At 37.2% G+C, this 19,694-nt stretch overlaps 1 protein-coding gene across 3 annotated transcripts in view; it reads left to right on the top strand.

Moving 5' to 3' along the window:
- Nucleotides 1–19,694, top strand: part of TBC1D5 (TBC1 domain family member 5) — a 325,080-nt gene that overhangs the window by 245,978 nt on the left and 59,408 nt on the right. For all 3 annotated transcript variants that reach the window (XM_075051907.1, XM_075051919.1, XM_075051928.1), the window contains 2 exons: nucleotides 3,141–3,247; nucleotides 18,988–19,073. In XM_075051907.1, the coding sequence (XP_074908008.1) occupies nucleotides 3,141–3,247; nucleotides 18,988–19,073 (193 nt within the window). The remainder of the gene's footprint in view (nucleotides 1–3,140; nucleotides 3,248–18,987; nucleotides 19,074–19,694) is intronic.

Raw genomic sequence — 19,694 nt, 5'->3', positions numbered from 1 at the left:
AATTTGTATTGCAGAGAATCTCCTTCCAGAAACTTTATCCTACAGTTGATTCTTAGAAATCCTTTTAACTCCGACATGCATATTCAGAGAAGGGGTGTTTGTTTTGCTTTACTGCTATTTTCTCTATCATTTTTAAGAAAACTGCCACTTTGTTGGATAGTATTATGCATTTTGTCCTGAAGAGACAAGAATCGTAGAATGGTTTGCATTGGAAGGGACCTTCAAGGATGATCTAGTTCAGTCCCCTGCCATGGGCAGGGACACCTTCCACTAGATCATGTGGCTCAAACCCCCATCCTTCAACACTTCCAGGCATGGAGCATCCACAACTCTGGGCAACCTGTTCCAGTGCTTCACCACTCTCTTCCTAAAAAATTGCTTCATTATGTCTGAGCTAAATCTACCCTCTTTCAGTTTAAAACCATTACCCTTTGTCCTGTCTCTACAGGCCCTGGTGAAAAGTCTCTCTCTTTGTTATAGGCCCCTTAATATATTTAAAGGCCACAATAAGGTCTCCCTGGAGCCTTCTCTTCTCCAGGCTGAACAACCCCAACTGTCTCAGCCTGTCTTCCTAGAGGAGGTGTCCCAGCCCTCTGATCATCTTCATGGCCCTCCTCTGGACCCACTCCAACAGGTCCATGTCCTTCTTATGTTGGGGGCCCCAGAGCTGGACACAGTACTCCAGGTGGGGTCTCACCAGAGTGGAGAAGAGGGGGAGAATCCCCTCCCTCGACCTGCTGGCCACGCTGCTTTTGATGCAGCCCAGGATACGGTTGGCTTTCTGGGCTGCGAGCGCACATTGCCAGCTCATGGGCAGCATACAGATCACTCCTCTGAAACAAAAGGGTACCAAGAGGTGTTTCAGCAAAGTAATCCTTTTAACCCAAGGTTCCTCAGCAAATAGAGCACTGGCAACAGTGTTCTCTTCTGTAAAGATTTCTACATGGAAAGGGGACAGCTGAATATGTGGGGAAAACCCTAAAGATAAAATAAATATAAAAGTTAGCAGGACTTCCTCATTTAAGTGTTGGAGTTTTTTTAACTTTCTTTGGATGGTAAGGTTTCATTTTAAAATTTAACTTTTAGGGATCAGAGGGGACACAGGTCATTTCCCAACAGTTTGATTTTCTTTTTTCCATTATTCGATTGCTTCACTATTATACATATAAAAAAAATAATAATTACAGTAAATGTGGTTGAAAACACAATTTTTTTGTCAGGGGTCAAGTCTGCACCATTAAAATAAATTCGCTTTTTTAATATTTACTTTTGTCTAGATCTGTGAGACAGCAAAGAACTCTTCCAGAAAAATAAAGAAAGGATAATTTTAATCCATTTTACATTACTGAATAGAACACATTCTGATATGTTCAAACAAGAAATGCATTGGTCTTACTGCCTATCATTTATAAAAGTATTTAGAATTTACTATCAATTTTCAGTATTTTTATTTGCTTTGGTAAAAAGGCATCATGATCATAACTGCAGAACAGTATCTTAAATTTGATTTACGTATGAGAGTTTGATTGGGTATGTACTATGAGGTGCTCATATTATACTCCTCTGAAAGAACTCTGACGGAGACCATTGTATTGTGTTCATTATGCCAGCTTTGTGACTTCAAGAAGAAAAAACAGGTACCTGAATATGAACAAGAAAAACAAAGGGTAGGAAAAAGAACAGGCAGAACAGATAAAGAATGAGTAGGATAAGTGAGTGCTTTACAAATGAAAGCAGATGTATGAAATTACAAGCTGTCGGATCAGCAACGGAAATGAAGATGATAAAGTGGTTCCCTACACAGATTATAATTATTCATTTTGCCCAGTCCTGCATCTTTTCCCCATAATCCTCTTGTTAAGGGAGGAAAGGTGCAGGAGGATATGAGGCTTATTCACATGAAAGAAAAAAAATAAAACATTTAAATCTTTCTATCCACAAAACAGTCCTTTATTTTGCATTTTATTCATTCAAAATAATTTTGTATTTGCAATGATCCTTTCTGGTGTAGAGGCCTGATTAATTAAAAGTACTTGTTACTACAGCTGAAGTTCTCAGAATAGTAAAGTTTGTTAAAAAATTATTTACAATTACTATTGTTGGAGGCTGTCTTTATGTTGCAGAGTATAAGCATCGTTAACAGGCATTGCTTTGACAGCTGTGGCAGATGGATTGCCTGGATTTAGATGGTGCAAAAGAAATGAAGTAGTTTACATAGACCTGCCTGAAAAGATGTCTTTAATAATTGCACTCATAATTAGATTGATTTGGGGAAAAAAAAAAACCAAAACCAACCAGAATACGATAACGACAAGCAAAGAACCATAGAGTATACTTACATAGAGATAAAATCAAGCATAATTATAACAAAATTATAAACTTAGCAAGGCATGCTGAAAATTTCCTGAATAAGTAAAAAATCCTAATAAAGTTAATGGTATATTATATTTTTAAGTGTTTATGAGATTAAAATCTAGCCTTTTCCCTTTTTCCTGAACATTTCATGAATAGTTTCTGATTTACGAGAAAAAAAGGAGTTGTTGACATCATTTTACATATGTGTATATATATGTGTGTGGGCATGTATCTGTATATGTACATAAGAACAACATAAAAGACACTTCAGCAAAGAATTGTCAGAGTGGGGGAAAGTTATCATAAAAGCAGGACCGAAGGTAAAATTTATCTCACAAATTATCATACTTAAATTTAGGTGTCTGCAGATGAGTGTCTGAAAAGTCAGTGTCCATTTCAGAGTATAGGACTAGTTCTTCAAGCTCCACTGACTATTGCCCTGACCACCACTGACTCAGGCAGGCTTTAGGTGCACAGCTACAGAGACCTAAATTTAGGCATCTAAATCTGGAGCTAACGTAAATGTCTATGACATAAAGTAAGTAGTAGGTTTAGCATTGTCCTTAATGATACTGGACCAAGCATAGTCATGAAGCTTGATTATGCAGTATCTTCTTTTACTCTGAGCACTGCTTGAGTTCTAAGAGACTTAAGGTGGGAAAAGACAGCTGAATCTGAACTGTGGTGAATCTACTGGAAAAGCTGCTGGTTTGGAATACAAAAATAAGATAGTAATATTTCACTTTTTTTTTTTACTTTTTTTTTTTTTTCCTTTTTCATTGTAGTGATTTCAAGTAATTATCAGACCTGTTTGGGACTTCTGATGCATTATCCACCTATTGGAGATGTTCACTCCCTTATCCTAAGAGCACTTTTTCTCCGAGATCCAAAGGTGAGATGCTGGCTTTGTAAATACAGGGAATAAATCTCTCTAATAAAATGTTCTAAATACTGTGAAGTTAATAACAACCTACATTTGGGGGACTAAACTGTACTTTCAAGTTTTCTTCTTACCTGACAAAAATGCCGAAGTAAAGAGTTGGTAACCAAGAGTAGAAACAAGTTTCTTTACTCTTCAAAGAATGCTATCCTACTATTTTGCTTAAGTTATCCAGGAGCTGTGGTAACTGCAGATGTTTATGCTGTTTAGAATGCCTTTGCTTGGTATTCTGCACAGACATCTTTCACAATAAAGTATACTTTTGAGGGAAACAGTATATTTTATATAATAACCTAGTAAACTGTATAGAAATTGTCATGCGATTTCATCTCTAAGACCTTTTTCATAGGATTTCTGCAGATTAATCACTATTAATCCTTAAAGCACTACGCCGCCCAATGTATAATAGTTATGTGATGGTTTTCAATTAAAAACAAGTCTGCTGTTACAGCCTGAAAACATTCACATAAATAAAATGTACAAATTCATAAATTTAATGTTACATATTACTAGCATACAGTTTCGGATATACTCATCTATACTAAAAAAAAGCAAACCTCTTGCTGTTTTAGAATGGCATGTGTATATGTGTGGATATAACATACAGCAGATATCCACAGGATAGTGGAGAAAGTGTTTGAGATGAAGCTGTACACAGTAATCTTTGCAGTACTCAGATCTTTGGCAGATAGCAGAATTTGTGCTGCTGGTTTTGAACTGTCTTTGTGCATGTCCCATTAGTAGGCTGCCAGTGTAAAGTCTGATTTCCCTCATCTTCTTGATGCATGTCACCTTTGAAAGTGAAAAATTCATCACTTCTGCACTTTGACTGCCTTCTGCAAAATTTCATTCAGTACCAGTGTTTACACTTTTATGGATTAAGAAAAAAATTGTCTCTTTGTTTCTATATCAGTTTTTTGCAGAAGTCTGCATCCTTACAGCTGCTTTCTTCATTCCTCTCAGGCACAAAGATTTCTTTCATGATGAGAGTAAAGTATATTGTCTTTTCAGTGTGTAAGAAAGTTTGTAATGTTAGATCTCAGGAATCTTTCTAAAGATTTTGGCAGCAGTGTGTGAAATCAGACTGCCCAGCATTTATTTATGTACTTTTTTAGCAAAACAAGATAGAAGTATTTTTTTAGAGGGAAGATACAGAGGGAGGAAAATTGTGCTAAGATATCAAACTAAATCCAATATGTAATCTGTCATTTCTTGAAGGTATCTGTTAAAAGACAGAATAATTACTAATTATTCCACTGTCCTCCAAAGCATCCTAGGCTGTATACAAGATATCCTACTAGCTGAAGGGGGCAAAAATAAACTACCAATTTCCCATGTAAGAAGCTTGATCACTGTTGCGCTCCTTATGCCCTTGTCTCCAACAGAATGAAGTTGTGAGGCTCATAGGCCTCAGTGCCCCATTAATAAACATTCTGAGGTGTGCCTTGAACACCTTTCAGAAAAACACTGGATGTAGTTCCTACTGTGTCTTTCAGGTAGTTCTCCCTTCAGGCAGGTGGATGAGTCCTTAAAGCTCTTTCATGCAAAGACTGCTAGTTGTTTTGTCAATTTAAATATGATTAATTACAATTGTTCCTTATCTCTGAGCTGTACTTATCTACTTGGGAAATACTCTGAAGGTGAGGAAGCTAGGATTTCCAGAGACTGAAGAGCCTTAAGGGACTTCCAGCCACCTCTCATTTCACATTGGATCTTTGATTGAGAATGCATACACAGATCTGGACTTCTTACAGTAAGGAAGTCAAACTGTTCTAAAGGATCACTCTAAAAGAAAAAATTAGCTCCTGGTCTGAGAATGAAATGTATTTTCAGTGCTATGACTTGAGTACCTGTTTCTTATCTTTCCCTAGGTATGATTTTATGTTTCACTTTTGTGTCTTTAAGCATGTATTGGTTCGATCCAATGTATTTCTGAAATGGAAGTCTTGTTATTCTATAAGACCTACACATAAAAATTTTTCAAGTCTTTCAAAATTTTTCATTGCACAGAAGGAAAAGGAAGACTCCAAGACATCATGGGTGCTGTAGGAGTCTAAAGTCAGTACACAGATTATATACCAATATAAGTGGGAAAATTATGATACCTTCTTTTTGCTATCTGCATAAAGATAATTCAGCTTGCTGTTATTCCTTGAGCAGATAAAAGGAGATTGGAAGAAAAGACAAGGCGATTTTAGTCAGTAGTGTAACTTGTAAGTGATGATTAGCAAATTCAGTGCTTAATGATTTTTCTTCCTCCTTTGATGTTTTCCTCTGCATTTCTCCATCACCAGCTTCTGGTTTCTAATGGAAAATTACATTTGGTTCAATGCATTTTAGATCTCCTGAGCCAGGGCTTAGTTGTTCCGTGTGGCATTTCTTCCAACATTTCACTTAGGTTTTAATATGTGAAGTCAGGAAACTCTTCTGTGGGAGACTGTTGCATGGTCCAGTGGCTTATTTCATTATTTGTTGAACATAGCAAGAATGTTTAGTGTTGTTCTAGATATCAGAGAGAGGCTTGATCTCTGCCTCTTGGAGCTTTAAATCTCAGGTGGACAAGAAATGCAGTTTAGAAGTCAAGGACAGGGACAAACAGGAATCTGCCTCTTGCAGGTTTGTTAATGTAGATTGTCTTCGGGATTATTTTTGCAGCTAAGTGAATGCCAAATAATCTCACTGAAGGGAAGTTGTGGGGTATTTGGACTAAGAAAGGTTGGTCGTATCTACATAGATCTGAAAGGTTCTTAAGGAACAATCCTGTCATAAATGGTGAAGTAGTTAAGATGGACCCGATACGGCCTTTCCATTCATAACTTCCGATTCTGGATATAATCCGGGTTTGCATGTCTAATAACGTCCATTATTTCTTCTGTTTCCTTGGTCTGACATGACAGATATCTCCTCCCTACTTATTTGTCTTGTAGACTATCAGGAGAGCTAAACTTTGGCTTGATGAACCTGTCGCATTTTGTTTGCTTCTTTTCACTGCAGTCGTCACCAGGAGAGCAACCTCAATGTCAAAAGCAAGCTATACTTAAAAGATGGGTGGCATTTTTTTCTTACAGATGGACAAGTAGAATTTCCTGACCTTTTGTGGAATCAAACCCTGGCAGAAGCCTTAGCATTGTCCAGTAATAACAATAATATGAAAGATTATTAGTGCTCACCATTAGTCTAATGCATGCAGGAGCTCTCCTTTTCACTTCATGAACCGTGGTTGGCAGTAGGAATGAGAGGACATTTTAGATACCACATCCCTGATCTCTTCCAGTGCCATAGAAGAGAAATACACATCTCTGTAATAGCTGAAAACAAGTTAATGCACCTGTCTCTGAAGGGGGGCCTGAGACATACTAATTTTACAGGCATGAGTATGGCTCAATGCAGAATAATTGAATTTCAGCCTTTTCTGCATTTGGCTAGCTCCAGTTCTTTGGAAAATGTAGAATGAAGAGCTCAAATCAGTGTTGTTGTCTTTGCATAGGGTGATAAAGTTAACCTGCTTAGCAGAGTATTTGTTTCACATTTCTAATCTTTGAACAGATAATTACCTCAATTATTTATATGAAAGTAACTTCTATGCACTTAAAGTCCTTCTGAATATAAAAGTAGAGCTTCTTATGGAAGAATGGGCTATTAAAAGTATGTATATGTGAAATGAGAAAATAAGGGAAGGTTTTTTTGTGTATATCCAAAAGCGGTTACTGAAGGTGTGTCTCTGTGTATTTAATATCCACGAGTGGCCAATTTTCTTCATTTTTTTCCTTATCAAAACCATCGAGCACTGTTAATTTTCAAAGCAAAGGCTGCGAAATTAAGAAGTAGAGATATGGAGATAGGGCAGTGGAAAAATATAAAGTGATTAAAAAACATAGTTCTAACTAGAGTTGTTCAAATAAAAAAAATTAAAAAACCCAATTAGAAACAAAAGTCATAGAAAATGTGAACATATTGTGTTCCTTAAATAACCAGATGTTCTTTCCTTCCTGAAGGCAGCCAGGGCTAGGAATAAAAGGTTTAAAACTATTGTTTTAAGTTAACTGTGAATTTTGCAAATCTGTTTTCACCCTTTAGCAAATAAAATTCTAATACAGCAACATAAGCAAAGTAATTTTCATCTTTGGGTGTTCTTATTTGTATGTTGTTCTGTGTTGAAGTGTTAACCTTATCACAATGACTTATTAGAAAACTAAAGCACTACGTAGAATATTACAGTTTTACATTGCATACTAAGAACCTGACAACCATCCTTTGTCTGAAAGCTTACTGTATTTATTCCTAATATTTTTGTAAAATAAGTTTGCTTTCGATATTTTAACGTGGTGAGTTACCCTATGTGTTGAGCAAGCTAGTTAGGAGTTTAATTCAGTGGAGACACCTTTTATCATAAGCCATCAATTCAAAAAGAGAAAAAAGAAAGTGGTTGTGCTTGGTCGATGGGGATTCATTTGTTAGGTATGCTAATAATATTCTAGTTACTGCTGGTGATATTTTCCAACATTGTATTTTAAGCTATTTGCTGACATTGAAAGTGGCCGTATAATAATATTAAAATCTAACTAAATTCACAATGAAGCATACATGACATTTCAAAGAATTCGTATTAGTTTGTCATGCCTGAAATTACAGGTACTGCTAGAAAACTTAAGCAATAATATATGGTCATGATCACTCATATAACGATTAGTCAGAGAAATCTGCATTCCAGCTTTTTCACAATCTGAGCAATAAGTGACAAGGGGAAAACACATTACTGAAATTTTGAACCGAACTCTTTGTACATTTATTTTCAGCTGAATTTTCTTCTTAAGTAGCTGCCACCATCTCAGAGTTTTCTCCAAGCTAGTTTCATGTGCCTGAAAGGCTGTTGAGTTTCACTTTCTTCTTCTTCAGATAAATTCTTTTCTATACACTCATTAACTGAGGTGCCGCTGCAGAGCTGCAACTGTCCTTTGAAAGCTGCCAGTATGTCAGTATTGTTTGTTTTGCTGTTTGTGGCAGGAGAAAAGCAGGTTTGGGGTTGTTTTGTTTGTTTGTTAGCATTGTGTGTGCAATCTGGCATTAATTACCTGTCTTTAATGACCAGATTGCAGCCAATCAGAAGTTGGGATCTGGCAGTGTTTGGGCATTAACAACTCATTAATTTGTACCTACACACAGAGGTACTGCTGGGGTGTGGAGTCCATTTTGTTAGAGGGGTACCAACAAGGGGGAGGGGGGCTCTTAACAAACGTTTGCTTTTTGCTTTTTTCTTTTTTTTTTTCTGATCATGAAGAATGTGACTGATATTTCGGGAGTTTCGCAGTAATACATTAGGGCGTTTGGGTGCGTGAAAACTAAGTATCAGGAAGCTGGGATAATGGATATCCCAATGCCGTGTGAGCTGGCAGTACAAGTAAGGTTACCTACACTTTAAAGGAGAGTTGCCTTGACAGGGGATATGACTGATAAAGGAAACAAGGTTTTTCCAGAAAAGCTAAGTACCTGTCTCTTCTGGGAGGAAAGGAATTAGGAGAAACAAGCAATAAATGCATTTATTTCAGTGATTCACAGAGAACTTCTATTTGCCTTAATTTCTGAAAGATTAAGATCTCAGATGCTTGTAAGACCGCTGGTTTTATAAACACATTCAGTTCCTTGTAGTGAACCCAAACATTTTGATGGTCTAACTTCCCCATTTGCCAATACAGTAAGGTTAGATGTAATCTAAACACCTCATTTTGAGTAAATCGATGGTTTTTCTGTAACTGCATGCTAAGCTATTTAATGTGGCACTATACAACTAAGAATTGCATATATTTTATATGTTAAAGCCCTATTAACTTGTTCTTTATGTTCATGTTCTTAAAATGAGAAACTTTTTCTTTGCAAGGAGATAGGCCATGCTTTGTTTTAAGAATTATTGTTTTAAATATTCAGTTATTGTGTTTCATTAATAGAATAAGGTATGACAGGCAGCTATGAGTTTAATGATAAATTACTTGGAATAGCCATGTTGCCATAGTACCACATAAAAATAGTAAGTGTACCATGAATTAAAAATCCTCTTCAGTTTTGTACATTTGTTTCAAAACCTTCCTTCCCAGTGCACCTGTGCATTTTAAAATATAAAAAGGCTGTGTGGTCAATAGTCATAGTACAATAACTTTCTCGTCTCTCTCAAAGTTCATTGCAATCTCCCCTGATATGTTAACCCTTTAATCAACCCACTATAAAATAGTCATCTTCTTCTATACATCACAAGTAATATTTTCAGGAAAAAATCTTGGAAAGTGGTTAATTAGTCATCTAGTCAAGACTTTTCGAATGAGTAATCTTTCAAAGTCCTTCCCATTCCTCAGTATCATATGTAACACAGTAGTCATCACTCGAAGGAGCGAGCTGATCCCTTAGATTGCCAACCACGATGCAGTTCCCAGTATTGCTCTGTGTTGTATGCACAGGCCAGTTATTTGGTTAAGAACCTGCAAGTATTGTATCAATGCAAGTTAAGCAGCCATTCCATTTAAATGAATAGGAAAACAGTGGGAAATAATAGAGAATAAAGCCAAGCTTCCTGAACAGTGACACCTCTCATAGTGAAGACAAAGCTGTGCCGCTGGTAAGACGGTGCAGAAACAAAGGACTTGTCCCATTTCTGTGTAGGGCCGAGCGAGATGGCGCTGCAGTTCGCTCCTGGCAGTGAGAGCAGAGCCCAGCAAGGAGGGCAAGTTGGCTTCGTTGTTCTCGTTGCCGGTCTTGTGTGACCCAGCAGGAGAGCTGCTGGCCTTGAGGGCAGCGAGGGGTTGGTAGCATGGCTGGTGATTTCTGAGCCGGTGGAGATGTGCAGAGTCTTTCAGAGGAGATGGCTAAAGGCGAGTTAGGAACCATTGTTTACACTTTCGACTGATATTAAAACGAGTATGTAATAGTGTTGTATAGAACAGCAAGTAACGCACATTATTCAGTAAATAGTCAAGGCAACTACTTGCTGATCACTCAACTGGACTAAGAATTGCAAACAAGAAAAAAAATTGCATATTTTATTCTTGTCTGCAGATTTCATAATTATGCCTTTTATCGAGGTGTCTTCCCTTTTAATCGGAAAGTGAAGGCATGAGATGCAGCAACATCGAGTTCAGGCCAGAGGGGCGATCAGGGAAAATTTAGAAATAGGGAAGGAATTATTCTCCAGTGCTGATCAGTGCTCCTGATAATACTCACTGGGAATTCATAAGCTCTGTCATGTTAAGGGCAAGTACTTAAACCAAAACTTTAAACTGTGCTTTCTCTTTGAGCAAGCTGATATCCTTAGTAGCAAAGTAAAACCAATTCTGATTGTACTTGATGCTAAAGCAAGAAGCTGAAGCACTTCAAGCTCTTAATTACTTTAGCTACCACTAAAACTTACTGCTTGTGAATTTCTTGGGGCTGTTTCTTTCAAATGATTGGTTTACTTCTGTTTAAAAAGTCATCTAAAGCTACTGACCCTCTCCTAAAGAGTAATGATGTTATTTATAAAATTACACTAATAAAATGTATTTAACAGTGTTAGAGTGAGGTGATTATGGTTCTTCTTGTGTGCAACCTGACAGTTCAATTAATCACTTCTCGTTTGCAAGGTAGTTTATCAAAAGGAAGCACTTAAAACACTTAAAGCACTTTGATTCTACCTAATCAAAAGTTCTCCATATCATAATTTATTTATTTGAGTAAAATTTGCAAAACACAAACTGTGAGTTATATAAAAATAGATTCATAACTTTTCAATAATGTATGAAAGATTAGCTACTGAATCATATCCAATCTATTATCATGGAATTTAAGTTCAGTCTTTTCTGATATAAATGTAGATATACTGCTGGTGTATTGACATATTTTATAGTAAATATTAATGTATTAATTGTTGTGTACAAAGCTATTTGAGTACATTTGTATTGGGGAATGCTTCTCTGAAAGAGCAATATACTTTCAAGATAGAAGTTGGAATGGTACATTTTATCCTTTGCTGTGACTTTTTAAGGAAAATTAGGTTTGGAGATGTGATGTCTTTCTTTGTCTTTTTACGGAGCAGTAGTGATTAAAATGGCTCTGCAGTATCCTCATTACTGGAATCCCAAAATGAAAGGAGTTGCATGTCCCGCAGCACCAGGACCTTAGCTTCTGTCTGCGTTTTAGAGGAAAAGACTTGGACATCATACTCCTTTTGCTGTGGTGTGTGCATGGGCCTCTTTGAAAGAGCCTTTTTCACTCCCGTAGGGACCTTTTTCAAGTGGTTTACATGGAACATTACACATGGAACATAAATTAACCTGTTTCTTTTCTACATAGCAGAAATAACCAAATAGCACCTTAAAATGGTCTTGTTTTTCCCTGATAGGTGAGATTTGTGTATAGGCATGTATCTGGAGGACATATAATGCTATGAGTGTGGTTATAAGGGTTTTATCAGTATAAGCTTCGGATAACTGCATTAGTCACAAAGCCATCAGTTATGCAGGTTGTCCAAAACGAGTGCCAATAAAACCATAATGTGGTAGCTTTTCTGTACATAAAGATGTCATATTTTAAATCTCATAATTTGGAGCATTCCAGGGTGTAAAGCGAGGCTTGCTGTGTGTTCCCTTCAAAAGCCTGGATCTTTCCTCCGCAATGTTGTAAAACTCCTGTTCCTAACCGTGCGGGGCTGCAAGATGCCAGAGCATAAATCTGTCACAGGGTAGGGCTGAACACTGTGAGATTTATGCCTCACTATTTAGTTAATTTACTTCTTAAAACCAAGAGTTCAGCTGAAAAATAGGCGACTAAATTAAGAGGCAGATTTAAAAGGTACTTGAGCAATTCTGTTGATGTAAGATGGGGATTTTACGCAGGTTATGAACTTGAACGTTGTCAGGTCACAGTCTTTTTGTTTGGAATATCGATAAAAGCTGACTTGGTAGGATTTGATCTACCTGTTAAAATGCAATACGCTGTACAACTATAAATGGAAAAAAAAAAAAAGCTTTTCAATCAGTTAGGACAAGAAGCCAAAATATACAACTAGAAATTTCTTTCAGTTAAGTCACTGAAGCATTTTTAAAATCTCACTTGTCATTTTTTTTTCAGTTCTTCATCTCTTGTCATAGAATGCCCATGTGAAAGAAAGCATGTGTGTATGAAGTTAAAAACAGACCATAATGCACGGTATTTAAAATACCTTCCTGGTATCTGAAATTTCTAGTTGCCAGGGGAATGGAGGGGTGTCACGTAACAAAACTGGAAATAATTTATTTCAGCTTGGTAAGAGTTCAGGGGTTTCTTCCTGCTTTGACCCAATTAACTGAATTTTCTTTCCTTTTCAGTTCTTTCTCTGAATTTTTGTTGTTTTGGAAAAGAAATTAAAAAAAGAGCACTCCCCAGTTTTCTTTAGAAATTATGAAATATGATAATTCTTCATGATGTTATTGCATTGTAAATAACGAGTTCTGTGATTGAGACCCACAGCATCTTTCTGACAACTGTAAACAAGAAGCATTATTCCCAGTTTGAGGGTTATGGTGTTCATTTGCCAGTGTCAGTATTAGTGCATGGATCTCCTGACTCCTGTGATTAAAGGAAGTTCTTTATTAGTTCTGTGCAGGGTACTCCTCATGTTGTGCTACTTTCATACATAGGGTTATGTTACCATACCAAAACTATGTTTTGGATAATGTTTTGCTATTGGCTTTGAACCACTTTAAAATTGGCAATAGAATGAATCATAGAATCATAGACTGGGTTGGAAGGCACCTTAAAGATCATCTACTTCGAATTCCCCCTGCCATGGGCAGGGACACCTTCCACTAGCCCAGGTTGCTCAAAGCCACATCCAACCTGGCCTTGAACACTTCCAGGGATGGGGCAGCCACAACCTCTCTGGGCAACCTGTTCCAGTGCCTCACCACCCTCACGGTGAAGAACTTCTTCCTTACATCTAATCTAAATCTACTCTCTTTCAGTTTAAAGCCATTACCCCTTGCCCTATCACTACCTGCCCTTGTAAAAAGTCCCTCTCCAACTTTCTTGTAGGCTCCCTTTAGGTACTGGAAGGCTGCTATAGGGTCTCCCCGGAGCCTTCTCTTCTCCAGGCTGAACAACCCCAACTCTCTCAGCCTGTCTTCATAGGGGAGGCATTCCATCCCTTTGATCATCTTCATGGCCCTTCTCTGGACTCGCTTCATCAGGTCCATGTGCGTTGTGTGCTGGGGGCCCCAGAGCTGTTCACAGTACTCCAGGTGGGGTCTCACCAGAGTGGAGTAGAGGAGGAGAATCACCTCCCTTGACCTGCTGGTTATGATAGCACATAATGTCCTCTAATGTCTCACTGTTGTTTTTTTTTCTTTTTAGTAAGTATTTAGCTCAGTGCTTTGTAGGTGGATGGAATACCTTTTGTGCTCCAGCAGATTGCTTGTTCTGCAGAAAGTGTAACTAGGGAGGAGGAAAATTAGGAGGTGAAAGGAAAGTCTTTTTGGGGGAATGGCATTTTCTTTGGGTGCTCTAGAGTTTGGGGTGAGTTGGTTGTTCAGTATACAAAGTATTGTGGTATGTTTATGTAATGTTAAGCCATTGCCTATACTGTATAAGTCTAGTCATGGAGCGGAGACAGCTGCTTGGACACCTGACAAAAGAATAAAAAGAGGAAAGGTGAAATTGTCTGTGCAGCTAGGCTATTAGGTAAACATTAATATGGACTTCATATTAATTATTAGTGCCTAATAGAAAAACTGCTGCTGAACTGAATAAACCGTATTCCTTATCCACATCTCAGCTGCTGTATTTCAGCTCTGTTCCCAGTCCAACTTTTTGCCATGTTTGTATCATCTTTATTGAAGAAAGAAGCATAAGTGATCTAGAAGGAAAAGGTAAACCTTTGCTGACCTCCCAGTCATTACTAAATACAGGGCCATATGCTCCAACTTTCATTAGAAACAAATGAAAGGAATAAAAATAGCATTTTAATACAAAAGTGGTTTAGGCTGTACGAGAATTATGAAAAAATCCAATATTGCCTTGAGAGCTAAAGAACGGAAAAAGGAGCAAACTGGGTCCTTAGAAATATTTAAATAAAAAGAACAACACTGCATCATTATCTTTCTCTTTTTATATATATGTTTAGTTCATTCTGTTCTTTGGTTTAGGCTTAAAATATTATTAGTTTAGAAAAAAAAGATATATGTTTGGCAGCACTTATTTAATATATTGAAAAAAACTAGTTTAAAAAAATCCCATTTGGTACTAGTGAGAAGATTATTTTGGTGAGCCTATTGCAGCGTGTATGTATAATTCACTGCTGCTGTTTTGTTTGGTTTTTTCTCTGTTGCATTTAGGTTATCTAGTTTCAGATACAGTCTATTAAGTGGAGTATTTTTCAGTAGCTGAGGTTTTCCCACCTGTCTACCCAAAACACCTGCAACATATGTTTGTGTAACCCTGCAATGCTTTGTGGTTTGGGCCTTGAGAAATTCCCCCAGAGCTTTTTGCTTATAAACAGCTGAGCAATTCATTTCTCTAATGACGAGTGCTTTTCCCTTGGCATTGAGGCAATAGCATGTTCACTAAAATAAGTCTCATTTTTCATCAGACATATTGAAAATCTTTTTTCATTGTTGTCTCTTACTCGAACCTTCAGATTTTGCTCAACATTGTGTTTGATTTTTTTTTTTCCTGTTCATAATGCTAAAGAGGAAGGAAAGGAAATACCTCAACAAAGAAGAAAAAATAGTGTTGTAGAGATTCCTCCACTTGCACCTGCATGTAAACTTTCACAAATGTTGTCTATTCAGATGGTGAAACATTACATTGCAGCAGTAACCTGTTTTTCCTGGTATGTTGTAGAACAGTCTGCCTGTGACTTCTGTCACGCACAAGCATGCTTTGCTATATCACGTCTACTCCGTGGGTAATGTGACGTGATATGTCTCTGGAGGCCAGCGAGGAAAAGGGTTATACTAGGGAATTTGAGCATATGGAGCATGATCCTTAGCTGGTGGGAATTGCTTTTCGATGGTTTATGGAAGTTTAGGGAATCTCTGCTGCGTTCGGTTTGATTCTGACCATGGCCTCAGCCCCCCGCCTAGGAGAAGAGCAGGCACGGGGTATAACTTAGCTCAGCCCCACGTCCCTGGGGGAGAATAAAGCCAAACAGAAAGTCCCCAAGAACCTCCCAAAAGCCACGGGAATTGGAGTGAGTCAGTCTGGCGGTGGCTGGGAACAGAAGCAGCAGTACGGGGGTTAGGACTTCAGCAGGCAAATGCTGGGGCGGGGGGGGGCGGGGGGGCCGGCGGGGGGGTGCATTTTTTAGGCAAGGAAGGGCTCAGAGGCAGGAGTACCTCAGAGATACCTGAACTATTTCAAGGCATCTCTTCCCTTTGGGCTGTGGCTAATACGTTTTGAAGAGACAAAGTCCAGAATCACATCAATTTCTATGTGTGCTCCTATATCTGAATTTCATATGTTGTCCTTTTAAAAGTATAAATTGGGCATATTCTACCACTTGAAACTAAGCTCACTGTAGCTAGAATAAAGATTAGAAGAATCATAAAACCAGCAGACTGCTCCCACAAAATGGGTGTGGGGAAGTGGGATTTCTGGTATTGGCACAGGCAGCTTTTCTCTCCGATTTCTGCAGTCTCTTTCCTTAGAAAGGGAAAAACATAAATGTGTTAATCTGTATAATGCCCTTACACAGTTTCTTAGGGGGATTCAACAAACTTCTAATTTGAAGGGTTGATTTCACTGTCATTTTGACATTATCCTTTTAAGAAAAAAGATTTTATCTGAGGTACTAGTCAAAATACATAATTGAAAAAGAAAAGGAAAAACTTTACTTGTGTAAATAAGTAAAAATACAGATAGGATCATTCTAAATTGCACTGTATAGGAAAAAAAATGTGGTTACTGCAAATATTTTAAACAGCAGCACTATGTTTTGCTGTAAATAAATTTTTTTAGCCTTCAGTCCTAATACATGGAATACAATATAGGGGACAGCTCAAACTGGATGCTTAGAGAGGGGAATTATTTTAAAATTCATACGGAAGAGATATTGTAATTGTGTAGCTTTTCTTTTCTACTTCTTATATTTAACTTACTGAAATTAAAAGAGTATAAAATTCAAAGGACAATCACAGTGACATAAAGATCATGATTTTCATAAAACCATATTTTTTGCTGTCTGAATTTCAGTTTTCAGAAGTATTTAAAATTTCTGTGGTGATACTTCACAGATACTTGTCTGCTAACATATATGTCAGGTTGGTTTTTTTTAATAATGAAATTTTCCAAAAGGATATCTCTGTAGTGTTACAAAATGAGTTGTAGCAGTAACCCTTGGTATTTACTGTCTTGCATTTCTAATGTTTTTTCAACAGCATTTTTTCTGAGGGCTTTTTCTTCACAGCATGCAATAGTACTTTAAACTGCTTCTTCCTTTGATACCTTTAAACCTCATAGGAATTTAAATAGGCCCCTGTGAAAGTAATGCTTGAGCCTCATTCATATGTTCTTAGATCATTATTCCTATTAATGGCTTTAAGTGCTTAGATAGTAGATCAGCCTTTCGTGTCTGGAATTGCTTGTCATTTCTGCATAAATATGTTTCAAGATACTGTTCCACATGATCTTTTCCTCTTTTTTTTTTTTATTCAGAAGCAATGTGGGTTTTTTTTTTTTATTTATTGGGTGGTGGAAAAGAAATTTCAATGTTTTTGCTAAATTTAAATAGGTACTGAGTTATTGCAAACAAATTGCAAAACTGGCTAGCATCTGGTAACATGAATTTTTCAAAGGGCTGCCTTATGACTTAGAAGTGCCCATTACTCTAGCCATTGCTTACTCTTCCACCTTGTTGAAATGGTCATCAAGACATGTAAAGAAAAATGTCATTTAATTCATGGGAGAAAAGTTACACTGTTTGATTACTCGCATAGGAGTCGCAGAACCATCAGTTATCCTCATCACGTCAGTTTGGATTTGATTATCATAGAAATGCATTGAATTACCAAACTAGAGCAATAGTAACTAAAGCTGATTCATTGTTATTGCTGTCAGTTGATGAGGATTGACTTACAAGCCATATGAATGGGTAGAGTTATGCAAATATTGTTCTTATAACAGGAGAAGGAAAACATAGAGCGGCCATTACAATGTGGGTGGTAGGATAGATGAGGATTTTTTTAATGCTTGTCTAATAGGTTTTAGTTGTTTCATGTTTTAATGAACATTACAAATAGGATGTATTTTAAAAATGTTTAATCTGTTTCCAGAGAAGGAAAATGAGACATTTCATACAAGGTTAAGTCTGACTGCAGGAGATGATCTGGAAATTCCTAGCCTTAAATTTGACCCCAGAAATCATCATGGCCTTTGATATCTACCACCTCTTTAAATCTTCTTCTCTCCTTTTGTGCACATGCAATATTTTGGTCTTTAAAACGCAACTCCTATGTCCTCCTCCAAAAATAAGATTTCCAAGGAAGCAGGGTTATCTGCAGTTATGTGGAAAATGAGAGGATACGGCTATGGGTACTCCAGTCTATAATGAAATCTGGAGGGAAAAAATACAACATGTGAAACAACTGAAGACTGATTCCATCAAAAATGTAATGTCCTCTCACCTGTGAACAATTATTTCAGAAAGGTCATTGAGTAGTTCATTAAAACTGTATTTACTACTAGCAGGACTTAAGAAGGCAGATCAGAATATAAGGCAACAGCCTATGAATGAATAAACCTTTAAAGCAAATAATATTTAGAAAGTACTTAGGTCTGGTCTATGCAATACATCTGATCATTATGCAGAAATTTACCGTTTTGTTTTCTCTTATACTAGAAATGAATTACTTTAAGCTATTTTTCTTTTCTAATTTTTATATATATTAAAAGGGCCTCTCTGTACCTCTCTGTTATTTTGGTTTCCTCTGTATGCAAATTTTTTTACTTAAAAGTATTTACTTCGCTCCCCCCCAAATAATGCATTCATTTGGTAGATTAAGTCCAGAAAGGATAATTTCAGAACTACTGAAGGCAGCATACTTCAGTAAAATAGTTTCATTGTGGCAGAGGTGGAGACTAACAAGTGGCTTGTGGTTTCAGTATTAATGATATAAATTTTATTGTAGGAGATCAGTTCTTTATTCGTGGATTCTGAGTTGGGTGAAATTTGGTGAGAAAAAAGGCTCCGCCTGCCATCTAGTGGCACTGTGCGGGTTGTCCCCCTAAATCTAATTCTGGGCTTAACCGAGGCGCTGCTAGTGATGCATTCAGTTCAAAATTTTAGCTGTAGTCTCTCCTTACTATTACCGTTTTCTTTAAAAACATATCACTTTAGCTTGGAGGTGGTAAAATTCTATACCTGAACTCAAGGAAGAAATCAGATCGGTCCAGGCATTACTGATTTAATTAGAAATGTTACCGCTACAGCCAACAGCCACATCGCTGTGTGGAACAACACTAATTTCTGTGAGCATGGAGTGGACTTAGTGGTAACACTCAGTATTGTTTTAAGTATTTTAAGAATACACTTATGTAACTGGCATTACTGCCTTGAGAAACTGAGATCCTGGGAAAAGAAATGATTCTTTAAATTTCTAATCTTCATTAATGAGCATACCTCTGGTCTTTGCTTTAAATCTCTCAGAAAATTCCAGTAAGGTATTCTTTTTAAATCTTCTTTTTTTTTTTTTTTTTAGAGAAATCCAAGACCAGTGACTCATCAATTCCAACAAAATTTAGATTATTACAAAGCTCGTGGAGCAGACTTGATGAACAAAACCCGGTAAGCTATTTCTGAATATGTGTTCACTGAACTAAGAACTTACATAAACAAAATGTTTCAGAAGTCACTTTTATCCCAAACAGGAGTTACATAAGCAGTATTAGAAGCACATGTGTTTACATCATGACATTTATTTTGAATCTTCACCTTGCCTATTATTACATGAAAAATGAAAGTTTTCCAGATAGCATTGCAGTCAGCTCACTGGCATTTTCTTAAGGCTAAGGACATTCATATGCAATGACGTGTATACTAAAAGCAGGGCGTAAAACATTGCCAATGCGCGATCTGTAGCTGAACCACTTCCAATAATGCATCTAATCGCAGTCTGGAGTATCCACGTACCAGAAGCTGTGCAAGTTAAATGGAATCAACGTCAATCCAATTTGAAGTAATTTTTACTAAACTTTTTTGCAGCATTCCTCCCTTGTTTTAAAAATGGTTTGTATCAATACTGCTTAAATTCTTTGTCAAGGACATTTCATCTAGCGGTCACAAGTGCAGAGGTGCCCGTGCCCCGACTGGGTGGCCACAACGTGGGTGCCGATTGCTGGTGGCTGGTGGCTGCAGGGCAAGCCAGTGCAAGACACAAAGCTTGCTTCAATTTATGCTCTCACAGGG

Source organism: Buteo buteo, chromosome 2 (genome assembly GCF_964188355.1).
Source record: "Buteo buteo chromosome 2, bButBut1.hap1.1, whole genome shotgun sequence".
Classification (NCBI taxonomy): Eukaryota; Metazoa; Chordata; class Aves; order Accipitriformes; family Accipitridae; genus Buteo; species Buteo buteo.
The sequence above is the reverse complement of the archived record's forward strand: the minus strand, read 5'-3'. Positions and strand labels throughout refer to the sequence as shown.